The sequence below is a fragment of the Sarcophilus harrisii genome, chromosome 3 (genome assembly GCF_902635505.1).
Source record: "Sarcophilus harrisii chromosome 3, mSarHar1.11, whole genome shotgun sequence".
NCBI classification, from domain to species: domain Eukaryota; kingdom Metazoa; phylum Chordata; class Mammalia; order Dasyuromorphia; family Dasyuridae; genus Sarcophilus; species Sarcophilus harrisii.
The window spans coordinates 370,521,259-370,536,227 of NC_045428.1; the positions used below are offsets into that span (position 1 = coordinate 370,521,259).

The 14,969-nt window shown below is 35.6% G+C and overlaps 1 protein-coding gene across 3 annotated transcripts in view; it reads left to right on the top strand.

Moving 5' to 3' along the window:
- HECW2 (HECT, C2 and WW domain containing E3 ubiquitin protein ligase 2) overlaps nt 1-14,969 on the top strand; it is a 369,280-nt gene that overhangs the window by 259,719 nt on the left and 94,592 nt on the right. For all 3 annotated transcript variants that reach the window (XM_031960290.1, XM_031960289.1, XM_031960291.1), the window contains one exon: nt 5,045-5,230. In XM_031960290.1, coding sequence (XP_031816150.1) covers nt 5,045-5,230 — 186 coding nt within the window. The remainder of the gene's footprint in view (nt 1-5,044; nt 5,231-14,969) is intronic.

Genomic DNA, 14,969 nt, shown 5'->3' on the forward strand with positions numbered 1-14,969 from the left:
CAAAGGGCAAAATTCAGGCTAACAAATAAAAATTGTAAAGTGGCATATTTATTTTCTTGGACACTGAGTAGTGCACTGATAGCAGGTTGAACCTAAGTGGAGTCAGGAAGACACTTCTTCCTGAGATCAAATCTAAACTCAGACACTTACTAGCTCAGGTAAATCATTTAATTTTGCTTCCCTTAGTTTTCCTCATCTGTAAAATGAGCTGGAGAAGGAAATGGCAAACTACTCCAGTATCTTTGCCATGACTCAAATGGGGTCATGAAGAGTTGGACACAACTGAAATAATTCAACAACAATATTTACTAAGGAAAGAGTTTCAAACAATTATAGGAAATAATAGGTTTCCCTTGATTAGAGATCTTTAAGCAAAGACTGGACAACCATTTGTTAGGGATGTTTTCAAAGGATTTCTTAGTCAGAGCATCCAATAATGGACCTTCCTTGCATTTACCTTATATCTTTTATTCAATGTTGAAAATATTATGGACTCCCTCCCAATGCCATGGTATTGATACTGATGCTAACCATCTACCATCCTGTCCTTATCTGTCTAGAAATTACAAGACTTAAGTATTCCACCAAGTACTTTTTCTTTTTTTTAAACAATTAGTAGTTGTTATATCTTTGTGCCATATATATGTTGTTGTTCTTGTTATTCAGTTGTTCAGTAGTATCTTATTTTTTTTTATTCTATATGGGACTTTCTTGACAAAAATACTAGAGTGGTTGGACATTTCTTTCTCCAGTGGATTAAGGTTAACAAGGTTAAGTGGCTTGACCAGGATCACCTAGATAGTGAGCATCTGAGCCCTAATTTGAACTTGGTTCTTCCTGATTCCAGGCCGAGTGCTATCCACAGAGCCATCAAATTATCTTATTCATACAAAGCTTCAAATATCCAATAAAATCCAATGAAAATATATTAAACATCTACCACATACAAGACATTTTACTGGGCTTTGAGGAGACAAGGACAAAATGTAAAAGAGTTCCTGCTCAAGAAACTTACATTCTATTGAGAATAATACTAACTAATATTTTAACAATATAAACACTTTAAATACTGTGACAAAGATTCAGCAAATTTTTAGAACTAGAAAGAGTATTTAGAGATTAATTAGCTACACTCTCTCATTCCAGTTTATCTTACTTGATCCTTTTGCTCAAGGGAAAGAAGTAGGAGACATATTCATTTGGCAAGTGAAGAAATGGAAAACAAGTAAGATATCACCTCAGGTCCCACATCTAATTAGTAGCTGAGTAAGGACTGAAACTTGGGTGTTCTGACTCTCATGTTTCCTCTCTTTTCACTAGACTATATTATTTCTATGTATAAATATGCTGAATCATTTTATTTTGAGGATTGAGGCCATACAACATGAGCTTTTTCAACTCCCTTCCTTCCCATATTTAAACCTCTCAGTGTTCTAACCTATTTTATCTTCCTTTCTTCTGGTCTTAGAAAATCATCTGGTTAGTTTCTGTCTTTGCCAAGGCTAACCAATCTACTAATGCCCTTGACCGATTTTTTCTTCAAACATGATCTTGATCCATCAGTTTTATGCTTCATCTTATGCATTTGTTCAACTTTTCCATCTCTATTAATTCCTTACATGCTAAAAATCTCTAGTGTACTGAAAATAATAAACTTTACCTTTACCCTGCTGCCCCGCTCAAGCTGTGATCTTTTCTGTCTCTTTATCTTGGCTTCCAAACTTTTAAAATGATTAAACTCCATTTGTGCTATGATTTTCCACTATTCATATGTTGTTGTCCAGGTGTTCAGTCATGTCCAACTCTTTGTGACCCCATGTACTTGCTCATGGGGAATTCTTGGCAAAGATATTGGAGTGATTTTCCTTTCCTTTTCCCCTGTATCCCCATTTTAGATACGAGGAATTGAAGCAAATAGGGGTTAAGTGATTTGCTCAGGGTTACGTAGCTCATAAGTGTCTGAAGTGAGATTTGAACACCTATCTTCCTAGCCCAGTGCTCTATCCATTGTACTACCTAACTGCCTTCCCCATTACTCATATGCTAGCTTATTAACCCCTTGAAATGGAAACCCTAGTTTCCATTCTCACATTTAAGTTTTTGAAACTACTTTCTACAAGGTCTTTAATGACCTCCATTTGTCCAAGTCTAATGCCTATTTTTGGTCTCCATCCTTCTTGATCTTTCAGTAGTATATGAGACTAGATATAAATACAACATAGCTGTTGTTGCATTTTAGTAGTAGTAATAGCTTAAGTTTATATATCACTTTTAGGTGGACAAATAAACATGTTTTAAACTCCTACTATGTATCAAACATTGGGCTAAGTGGAGATGATACAAAAAAAAGGCAAAAGCCTGTCCCTGCCTTCAAGTAACTCTCAATTTAAAGGGAGAAGACAAAAAACAAATTTGATTATATACAGGATGAATAAGAAATAATTAACAGTCAGAATTAAAAGAAATTGGGAAAAGATTCTTATAAAGACAGGATTTTAGTTGGGTCTTGAAAGAAAAAGGAGCTAAGTTTGGGAAACCAATAAGCAGAGATGAAAAGGAAGAGCATCCTAGACATGAAGGACAACCAGAGAAAATGCCTAGAACCCATAAGTGCAGTATCTTGCTCCTGAAAAAGCAAGACCATTGTCAGTGGATCAGAGTATGCTGCAGAGAGTAAAGTACAAGAAGACTGGGAAGGTGGGAAGAGACTAGGTGGTGAAAGGCTTTGAACACCAAGCAGAGGATTTTGTATTTAATCCTGTAGGCAATAGGGAGAGTCTGAGTTTTTAGAGTAGGATGGATGATGATCAGACTTTGAATTTAGGAAAATTACTTTAGTGACTGAATGAATGGAGGGTGTATTTTGAGATAAAGACTCATCAGCAAGCTATTGAAGTATTCCAGGTGTGGGGTAATGAGGGTTTGAGCCAGAATGGTGACAGTGTCAGAGAAGATAAGGGGTCATATTCAAGGTATGTTGGAAAGGTGAAATCACATTGGCAATGTCTTGGATATGATGGAAGTTCAGATAGTGAAGACTGAAGGATGGGAGGATGGTCTTGTCCTCTTCAGTAATAGCATAGAGGGTTTGGGGAGACATTATGAATTTACATCTAGTTTGAGTTGCCAGAAAGGCATTTGGAGATGCAGGATTGAAGATAAGTAGAGAGTTTGAGGGAGGAAAGGTAGATTTGAGAATCATCAACATAGAGATGGTAATTAGATCCATGAGAGCTGATGAGATCACTTATTGAAGGAATAAAGATAGAGAAGAAAAGAGAATTCAGATAAAACCCTATGGGACAACTACAGTTGGAGGGCATATTCTGGATGATAATCCAGCAAAGGAGATTGAAAAAGAGAGGTCAGGAAGGTAGGAAGGGAATGAGGAGAGAGTGATACCATTCACCTACTCCCAACTAATCCTACATCTATTCTAATCATTGCTGGTATTCTCTCAGCCACCCCCAGATTATGGCTTTTTTTTGTATATGAAACAAAAGACAAGTTTCTATTTTATTTTGACAGGAAGTAGGGTGGCTCTGTAACTTTACTGGTATAGGGAATTTGCAATGAATTAACTCTCTACTAACACAGATATGACCTAGAATGCTTCTTTCTAGACCTACAGATCCATGACATTCTCTGTAAGATTGCACCATAGTCTTACAAGCTATTTGTCATCTTTGGTTCCTCTCATTGTTTCTCACCTCACCCATATTCAATCTGTTGTCAAGTCCTCTCAATTTCATCTTTATAGCATCTTTTCAATGTACCTCCTTCTTTCCTCTGACACTACTACCATTTGTCCTACCTGGACTATTACAGTAACTTGTTGGTGAATCTGCCCACCGAAAGTCATGGACCACCCTAATCCATTCTTGATTCAACCACCAAAGATTTCCTAAAGCACAGGTCAAATTATATCGCTCTCCTACTCAACAAATTTCATTGACTCTCTGTTGGCCTCCATGATCAAATATAAAATCTATTTGTCATTTGGACTCCTTCATGATCCAGTCCCCTCCTACATTTCCATACTTTTTATACTTCACTACTTTCCACATACATTTTGGTCCTGTGACAGAAATCTGTCCCAAGATAAAGATACTTTGTCTTTTCTCTCTGGCTGTCATTCATACTCAGAATATTCTCCTTCCTTACCTGTTCCTGTTGGCTTTCCTGGTTTCCTCTGATTCCCAATTAAAATCCTATCTTCTATAGGAAGCCTTTCCTATTGTGGTTCAGTTCAGATGTATACTACTTTGTGACTCATTTGAGATTTTCTTGGCAAGGATACTGAAGTAGTTTGCTATTTCCTTCTCTAGCTCATTTTACAGGCAAGAAGAGTTAAGTGACTTGTCCAGAATCACACAGATGATAGGTGTCTGAGGCTGAATTTTAAAATTCACTTTGAGGTTGGCACTTTATCCACTTCACCACCTAACTGCCCAAGCCTTTCTCAATCCCTTTTAATTCTAAGTCTTCCTTCTTATTTATTTCTTATTGATTCTCAATATAGTTTGTACATATTTGTTTATTGTGTCCCTCCCAAAAAAAGATTGTAAGTTCCTTGAGGGCAGGGGCTGTCTTTTGTCTCTTTTTGTATCCCCAGTGCCTCACACAGTGGCTAGAACAGAGTAGCTGCTTAATAAATGTTTATTGATTCACAGACTGGGGAGAGGATGAAAATAGTAAAGACATTATGTCAGATGGCAAGACAATATAGAATGGGAAGCATATTTTGGGGATGGTGAGATCCAGCAGGTTATATGAGATGGCACTTACCAATCCAAATCTCTTGAAGAAATTATAAAGTTAAGTGTATTTAATCTACCATGACCTGGTGATCCAGGAGGTGTATCAGCAAGGCAGATGGCCAGAGGACCAGAGTGGATGGTACCTTCTTATGCTTAATTTGTTAAAATTAATTTCATCTCTTTGCATTTTGCTTTAACCAAGGTACTTTACTCTTTCCTTGCTTTCTGTTGGGAACACGCTTGCAGATGTGGATTAACTCTTGCTTCTTCACACTTTTTTCCAGAGTGCCTATCGCATGTTTACAAACAATACGTGTTTGAAGCACATGATCACCAAAGTCCGGCGGGACACTCACCACTTTGAACGCTACCAGCATAATCGAGACCTAGTGGGATTCCTCAACATGTTCGCTAACAAACAGCTGGAGCTGCCACGGGGCTGGGAAATGAAGCATGATCACCAGGGCAAGGTAATGGAGGAAGTAGGGTGTTCTGGGATGGGAGAACTGGCTAGATAGGAGCTATTTGATTCTTTTTGGCCCTTGTACAACTTAGTCCTTCCCTGCCTACCCTACTTTTCCGTGGTGTTAGGGCAGGGCAAGTCTCTGGGAGTGTATGTAATGGGAAATAGAATATAAGATGTACAAAAGAGAGCTGAGGTGGCTGCCAGTAGAATGACCCCCCATTCCATCTGTTCTATTTTTCTGCCTACAGTCTATCAGCTTGGAAGGTTCTATATCTTTCCTATGACTCATGTCAAGAGTGTCGACTTTCATTTTCATAGAATAACGAGGTGCTCTGTTTATGGAACAATTATCTACACATATATTTGTGGACATTTCACATTGACTCTTCCAGGCATTCCTTTGCAAAGTAGCTCTGAGTTTGGACTAGTGAATAGTTGACTCCCCAAGCTGCTGGCATTTTTAAGCTTGAGAAGACCTCAAGCTCTTTTGATTCTTAGACATTTGGAAGAGTTTTCTGCATCTCTTTTAAGAAGCTTGTACCAGAACCAGAAACTCCTAAAAGCTTAGCACCTCAGCCTACAGATGGGGCCCCTTCAGGCACCACACCTTTAATTAAGCACTTAAGCTAATACTTTAGCTAAAAGCCCTATCTGGGATTTCTTTCTGCTGGTGTCAGCAAGCATCTTGGGAATTATTTCACTGGATAATATTCTTCAATGATTTCCTGGGGCCTGTTCTGTTTAGTAACTGTCAGCTAACAAAATAGACTTAAAAAGACAGAATGGAAATAATAGTAACAATTTCAATTTCTTCAATGATGATCCATTGTCTAGTCAGAAAAACCCCCAGCTTGTATCTACCCCATGACCCTAATCTGCTCCTACCTTTATTGATGTTTTAATTTTTGGCCCTAAAGTATTAGTGCTCTTCCAGGTTGAGTGTTTTTATTCATAGAACTTCTAAAAATATGAAAAATATATAAAAATATAAAAAAATATATAAAATATATAAATAAAATATATAAAATATAAATAAATACAAATAAAATAAATAAATAAATAAAATAATAAAATATATAAAAAATATAAAAATATTTTTTTTTGCCTCTGAACATTCGTATATTTATACTATATTTGTGTGCCTATTTGATCTAAAGTGTATTATTTGACATGATACAGTTTAATTTACCTCAACTGGAAAGCTTCATGACAAGAAAGGAAGCTACTTGTTAGAAAGAGAAATAAAATCCCTTGTGTTTCATTCTAAAGATGTACTTATTTTTGCCTTTGCTAGGAAGGAGAGAATCCAGGACTTTTGGTCAGTCAGACTCTGAATTATGGTGGTAGTATACAAGTTTTAGGTTTGAGTAAGAAATAAACATTTGTTGGCATTAGAATGTTGGTTAACATCTATACTTGTAGTTTTTGACTAAGTCTAACCATTGATCTATTAGTCTGATAGTTTTTGCTCACTAATTTGTTACTTTTTATTTGAAGGCAAAAATCAGCTCCAGTCAAGAGGGATATAAAGTAGAAGTATATGCATATATACGTATGTGCACATAAATATATTTTTGCATATATACAAATATAGTTATTCAACTGATTATTTTTAATTTTTCTAATCTTATTACTAAGGAAATTATGTGGCAAATAATATAGTAAGAATTAAGATTAAACTTAGAAATCAGAAGTCCTGTCCATGCAACTTTGCTATGGGACTTAGAGAAAGTAATTTAATCTTTCTGAATGTTACTTGCCTCATCTATAAAATGGAAATGATATCCTTCAATCTTCCTTAGAGTTCTATGGAAAGCAATAGAGTGTCATGGTAGTAGGTAAGTAACAAGCATTTAAGTGCATCTTGTGTTCAAGGCATTGTAGATAAACACAAGCAAAAAGGAAATACAGCCCCTGCCCTCAAGGATCTTACATTTTAATTGAGGTGTGGGACATTGAGACAAAGTCCTCACAGCCAAGAAGAGAATGAAGCACTATTGGAATGGGATCATGCCCCAAATAAAAATCCAAAAGATCATCACGGGAGTGTGGGGAAGGCTAGCATGGAATAGGAATATTGAGGGTGAGAAACCCCAAGGCCCTCTATGTCTAAATCACATAAACATTTAATAAGTACCTACTATGTGCCAGGTACTGTGCTAAGCACTGGGAATATGAGCACCAATAAATAAATTAAAAAGCCTGTGACATCAAAGACTTTACAATCTAATGAGGGAAGACAAAACATAAAAGGAAGCTGAAAATCTCCAGAGTGGGGGGAAGTCCCCAATATCAGGATATGATGGAGATGTCCGTCAGAAAAGTCCCAAATAATAAAGCCAGATGAGAAATGCAGAGATATTGAGGGAAATTCCAGGCAAGAGGGCAGCTGAGTTATGGTGACAAAGTGTTTAGAGACAGAAGCACATCTGGGAAGAGTTAGAACCATGGTCAATGAAGTTAGAGGTCCTAGTTCTGATACTTTATTAATATACGGCCAAATATAAAGTGCTCTCAAAGTAATTGACAACCTGGCCCATTTCTACCCTCCCAGTCTTCTTATACCTTACTACCCACTAAGTACACTGTACTCCTATGATCCTCATCATCTTGTTTTTCCTCTTCCATTACATTTTCACTTTCAATTCTGAATGTTTTCATTAGTTGTCCCTTTCAGGCATCTCCCTCATCCTCTCTAATCTCTTAGCTTCCCTAATATCTTGGTAGACTCATACCTTCTATAAGAAGCTTTCCCCAGCTTTTCTAAATTTCAGTGCTTTCCCTTCGTGACTACCTTATTCATTCTATGTTCATGTCTTGTTTGTACAATTTGGGTTTTTTAAATTTGTTTGTCCCCCATTTGACTATTCCTTGAGAGCCAGACTGTTTTTTCTCTGTCTCTTTATCTATAGCCCTTAATACACTGCCTGGCACATAATAGGAAATCAATAAATGCTAGTTGATTGGTTCCTGTGTCCCTGAAAAAGATACAACTTCCTTTTTTCAAGTTTTCTTGCATGTAAAATGGCAATTTTAACATGATAATACACTTGCATTTCTCACCCTGCAGCATTATTGCAAAGAGAATGCTTTTGTAAATATTAACATTTTTAAAAAACATCATTAAATCATAGATTTAGAGTTTGAAAGAACCTTGAAAGTTATCTAATTCAATCCTCTTTTATGGTAGATAATTTAATTGATCCTCAGAAAGATTAAATGATTTATGCGTAGATATCAAAATCAAGTTCTCCATCAATCAACAAAAAATAATTAAATGCCTACTATGTCATAGTATATATGTCATAGTATATTTACTATGACATAGTAACTATGTCAGTTACTATGCTAAAGCATCCAAGTTACAAAAAGAAGCAACAAACAGTCTGTGTCTTCTAGGAGTTTATGATCTAATATAAGTCAAAGATCATAATAGGAGTCTGGAGATGACCTGATAGACTTCTGATAGAAAAAATGCCTAGGAGTATGGCTTTGGCTTTTGAAAATATGTGAAAGGATTTGGAAACTGTAGATGCTTATGTAAATATAAGGCATAAAAATGAGGACTAAGAACAAGCTATAAAATTTAGCAGTCAGGAGATTGTCAAGCACTTTGAAGAATACAGTTTCAGTAGTGAGGTACAGGGCAGAAGTTAGATTACAAGTAGTTAATAATAATAATGAGAAAGAAGTAGTGGGAGGTAGTATACATTGAATTCATTCCAGAAATTTAGCTTCAGAAAGAAGAAAGTACAGGGCACTGTTACTTTATTTGGCCTATTTTTTTCCCTAAAAAGCCTAGTTTGAAACAGGGATAATTTTTTTTTAAGTCTAAAAAATTACTTTGGAAATTAGGAAATTTTATTTTGTAGGTAACAGAATTTGTGACATAGGGCAAATGTTAGTCTTTATTTTACAAAAATAGTGCTCTCTTTAGTAGTGATATTTTTTTCTTCTTGATGTGACTGAAATGATATTAAGTTATCCTTTCTTTCTCTGACCTCTTCCTTGCTCATACCATCTCATCTAGCTTAGGAAATATTTCTCAGTCCCTTTTCCTTAGGTAAAGATTGGGAATACTTTATAGAGATCCTACCCAATTCAGACCCAATAAATACTCCTTGGGAGAATTTTATCTCATTTAAAATGGTTCAGCAACAACAACAACAAAATATGGAACAACAATCAGCAAGACTTTATTAAGCACTTACTTTGTTCCCGGCACTGTTCTAAGCCATGGGAATCCAAAGACAAAAGTAGATCCAGCCATTGTCATTAGGGAAATTATGTGTCTTGTGTTCTTGCCTTTAAAAAAAATTGTACATTTCCCAATTTAGGAATATGTTTGTATCTTTAACTTTTATAGCTGAAGTTGGCCCTGGATTTCATGCCTGTGAGTCAGTGTTTGGCCCATGGACTGGTTCTTAAACCATATCCTAACGATGATAATTGAGGTGGTGGCAGCATCAAAGTGATAGCAGAGTCATAGTTTTCATTGGAGGAAGACTATTATCGTCAGTGCCCATTTCTAGTTTCTGATTTCACCAGAATTTGATGTTCTGTTTAGCTTAATAAGTTAGACTAGTTATGGCATGGATCCACGTCTGGATTCAGTGATTCCCAGTTAAGAAGCAAGTTCTTTTCCAGAAATTCATTTGTAAGTCTCTTGTTTGAAATTCAGAATTCATTTTCCCATAGAAAGAATGTTATAAATGGTGGTTAATGTTTCAGGCCTTTCCACAAAAGGCTTCTAATCCATAATGTATCTGCAGTGGGAATAGAATTTAATCTGACCTAGTCCATGAAGCAGTTTGGGGAAAATTCATTCAAAGTTGCAATTTGAAGCTCTTCATGCTACACACACACACACACACACAAATTAGGGGACTAGAAACTAGAAACTTTCCCCTCCCTTCAGCTCTAAGTTACTAGGTAGCTCTTAGACTGTAATACAAAAAAACGAGACTAGAATCAGGGGAGCAACTCTGAAGGACAAGAGCTTCTTGACAGGAAAAATACCCAGGATACTGCTTTATTCTCTTGTTATCTTTGCCACCACCTTTCTTTTCTTCCTCTTGCTCCAGGAATTAGTCATCTGGTTTTCTTTCTAGTGGTACTATTCTGCTCTGAATCTTTCTGCTCCCAGAACCAGAACCATCACAATTCGTGGATTACTTGTTAAGTCATTTTTCAGTTCTGTCTGACTCTTTATGACTCCATTTGGGGTTTTCTTGGCAAATATGTCGGTGTGTTTTGCCATTTTGTTCTCCAACTCATTTTACAGATAAGGAAACTGAGGCAAACAGGGTACGTGACTTATCCAGGGTCACATAACTCATAAGTGTTTGAATTTAGGAAGATGGCTACTCTCTATCCACTGTGCCACCTAACTATTCTACCTATAGAATAAAACTATGTTTTTTTGAAATGTCCTAAAGTTTTTGTTTGTTTTTTGCTGTTAGAAGAGTAGGGATTTGAAAAACCTTCTTGAATTCCTTTCTTCTTTCACTCTTTAAAAATTAAACCTTACAATTAAAAACATAGTTGGACAAGGGTAATAGAGGGATTTTATACTCAGAGACTTCTATTAAGATATGATTTATCCTTAGGCAAGAAGAACACAGAGAAACGGGATCAGTGGACTTGTGTTCTAGTTCTGGTCTAACATGTCTTTACTTCATTTTTATCACCTGAAAAGTGAGGGAGTTGTAATCATAATTTTTCAGCTAACTTTCACATTTCAAAGATAACAGCTGTCTCAGACTCTCCTGGGTCTTTCTCTTCAGACCCAAGGTCTGAAGTTTCTTTTGTTGCAGGGACTGTGTGAAGGAGCACAGGGGCAATAGGAGAAAGAGGCCAAGGGAATGGAGGGAGCAGGGAAGAGAGAAAGGACCGACTGGGGTGTATGTTGTACTAGGGAGCCAGGAAAAGAAAGAGAAGAAGGTTTTGGGAGCAAAGAGGGAAAGCTAAGTCTCTTGTACCTGGAGAGGCCGTGTGACAAAAAGGATAGGAATCTGCCCCAGAAGGGAAAAGGACCCGGCTTCGAGGCTTGCCTCTGACACACACTGACTCTGAACATTGGGAAGTCAGTTAGCTTCTCAGTGACTTAGGCAACATTCTAAGAGTGTCAAGTTGCAGAGAAGATTCTGACCTGCATTCAAGGGAGTTAACTCACCAGAAAAAGTGCCTTCTACGAATGAAATCACAGATTCTGCCTCTCCCCTCAATAAAGGATACAAGGTCATTTTGTGTGACACATCCCACTAATTGGGAAGAGAGAAAAGTAATCAAATACCTTAACAACTCCTGAATAAAAAATATACCTGTAATGGGGTCACTTCTACTCAACCTTTCTAACCTTATTAGGCTGCTAGATGGTAGTCAAAACGACTTTGAATTAGGAAAACCTGATTTTGAATTTGGCCTTAAATGGCCTGTGATTATAGCTAGTCACTTAACCTTTAACTGCCTCTTTTTCGTCATCTGTGAAATGGCTATGAAATAGCACCTACCTTACAGGATTGTTGTAAGGATTGAATGAAATGATATTTATAAAGGATTTGGCATGGAACTTGGCTTTAGTAAGCATGTAATATATGCTTCCCACCTTCCTGCTCTCTATTTCCCAACTTCCCTCCCTCCCTCTTTCAAATTTTTCTTCTCTTTCCTTCTTATCTTTCTTCTTTCCTCCCTCTCTCTTTCCTTCCCTCTTTTCCTTCCTCCTTCCCTCTCCCTCCTTCCCTTTCTCCTTCTCTTTCTCTTTTTCTTCTTCCCTTCTCTTTCCCTTCCTTCTTCCTTCCTTCCTCTCTTCCCTTCTTTCTTCCTGCCCTCCCTGGAGGCCTAGAAGCATAGACAAAAATTAATTGAAAACTAAATAATCAGGGCAACTAAATAAGAACACCAATCCTAAAACAACAACCAAATAGAACACCAGTCCTAAAATCAGAAGAATCTGAGTTCAAACCAAGCTCAGACATTTAGCACTTACTAGCCATGTGACCCAATCAAAACGAGAGAGAAAGAGAGAGAGAGAGAGAAAGAGAGAGAGAGAGAGAGAGAGAGAGAGAGAGAGAGAGAAAGAGAGAGAGAGAGAGAGAGAGAGAGAGAGAGAGAGAGAGAGAGAGAGAGAATCTAATGCTAAAGGAGTGAGTCAAGAACATATTATAGAAATAGTGAATAATATTATTAAAGATAATGACAATAATGAGGCAACATACCAAAATTAGTGGGTTACAGTCAGAGCAAATAAGTATGGCAAAGGTTTTTTCCTTCTAAATCCCTAAATCAGTATAAGAGAGAAAGAGGAGATCAATGATTTGGGCATGCAACTAAAAAACTTAGAAAGAGAGCAAATTAAAAATCCCTAATTAAACACTGAAATCGAAATCCTAAAAATCAAAGGAGATATTGATAAAAATACTAGCAAAGAGATTATAGCAATATATCACAAGGATTGTACACTATGATCAAATGGGATATATAGCAGGAATAGAGGCAGGTTTTCTATTGGGGGAATTTTCAGCATAATTGACCATATCAATGACAAAAAATAACAAAAATCACATGATTATCCCAATAGATATGGAAAAGGCTTTTGATAAAGTGCAATGTTCATTTCTATTAAAAACATTAAAAAGCATAGGAATAATTGGAGCTTTTCTTAAAACTATTAGTAATATCTATCTATTACCAAGAGCAAACATTATATATTAAAGGGACAAGCTAGAAGGCTTCCCAGAAAGATAAGGGATAAGGCAAGGATGTACATTATTACCACTATTATTCACTATTGTACTAGAAATGCTACCTATAGCAATTAGAAAAGAAAAATGAATATGAAAGGCAATAAGGAAACAAAAGTATCATTCTTTGAGGATGATTTAATGGTATAATTAGAGAATAAACTAAAAATCTAGTTGAAACAATTAACAACTTGAGCAAAGTTGCAGAATTTAAAATAAGCCCATGTAAATCATCAATATTTCTATAAATTACCAACAAAACCTAGCAGGAAGAGATGAAAAAAGAAATTCCATTTGAAATAACTGCAGACAACACATTTTTCACTCACATAAAAACAGATGATGCTATACCAATAGAAAAAAATGACAAAATTCATCTGAACAACAATAAACTAACAATATCCAGGGAATCAATGAAAAATATGTGAAAGAAAGCAGCCTCACAATACCAGATTTCAATCTATATTATAAAATCCCAATCATCAATCTAGTACTGGCTCAGAAATAAGAGTGATGAATCAGTTGAATAGATTGTTACACAAAATACAAGATTAAAAGATCACAGTAATTTACTATTTGACAAGCCCAATGATCCAAGGTTTGGGGGCAAGAGCTCACTATTTAATAAAAATTATTGGGAAGCTTAGAAAACAGTCTGATGTTAACTAAGCAAAGAACAACATCTCAAATTATATATTAAGATAAGGTTAAAATATATATGTAATTTAGATATAAAAGATGATCTTATAAACAAATTAAGAGCATATGGGAAAATATACCTGTCATATCTGTGGATAAGGGAAGAGTTTACCAAAATAAAAATAAAGAGGATTACAAGAAGTCAAAATGAATAATTTTGGTTCATAGAATTAATAAGGTTTTGTACAAACAAAACTAATTCAACCAGAATTAGAAGAAAAGTAGGAAACCAGAGTGGGGGTATAATTTTTCAGTAAGTTTTTGTGATAAAGGATTCATTTCTCAAATATATAGGAAACAACTAAATTTATAAAAATAGTAAATCATCAAAAGATATGAATAGGCAGTTTTGAGAAGAAGAAATCAAAGCTATAAATATTCATCTGAAAATGCTCTAACTCACTAATAATTAAAGAAATTCAAAGTAAAAACAACTCTAATTTGTCACTTCACACCTATCAGATTGTTTAATATGACAGAAAAAGAAAAAGGCATGCTACAGGAATATAGAAAAATAGAGACACTAATGTATTGTTAGTTGAGTTGTGAATTTATCCAACCATTCTGGAGAACAATTTGAAGCTATGCCCAAAGAACCATAAAATTGTAAATACCTTTTGATCCAGCAATATCACTAATGTGTCTATATCATAAAAAGATCAAAGAAAAATAAAAAGGATATTATACACACACACACACACACACACACACACACACAAATGGCAGCTCTTTTTTTTGGTGACAAAGATTGGAAATTGAGGGATACCCATTAATTGATGAATGGCATAAGATTATGTGCTGTGATGAATATGGTTTCAAAAACACTTGGAAAGACCTATGGGAACTGATGAAAAGTAAAGGGAACCAAAACAGGAGAACATTGTATTTAATAACAGAAATTGTAATGTTATTAATTGTGAAAGATTTAGCGGGCCTAATCAATATAATAATCCAAAATGAATCCAAAAGATTCATGATAAAAAAAATGATATCCCCTTCCAGAGAGAAAATTTAAGAATTCTGAATGCAAATTGAAGCATGTTTTTTTTAATAGTAGCTTTTTATTTTTTTAAATACATGCAAAGATAGTTTTCAGCATTCACCCTTGCAAAATCTAGTGTTATAAATTTTTCCCCTGCTTCTCCCCTTCCCCTTCTCCCCTCCCTTCAACAGTGAGTAATCCAATATAGGTTAAACATATGCAATTATTTTAAACATCTTTCCACATTTATCATATTGCACAAGAAAAATCGGATCAAAAAAGGAAAAAATGAGAAAGAAAAAAACAAGCAAAAAAAAAAA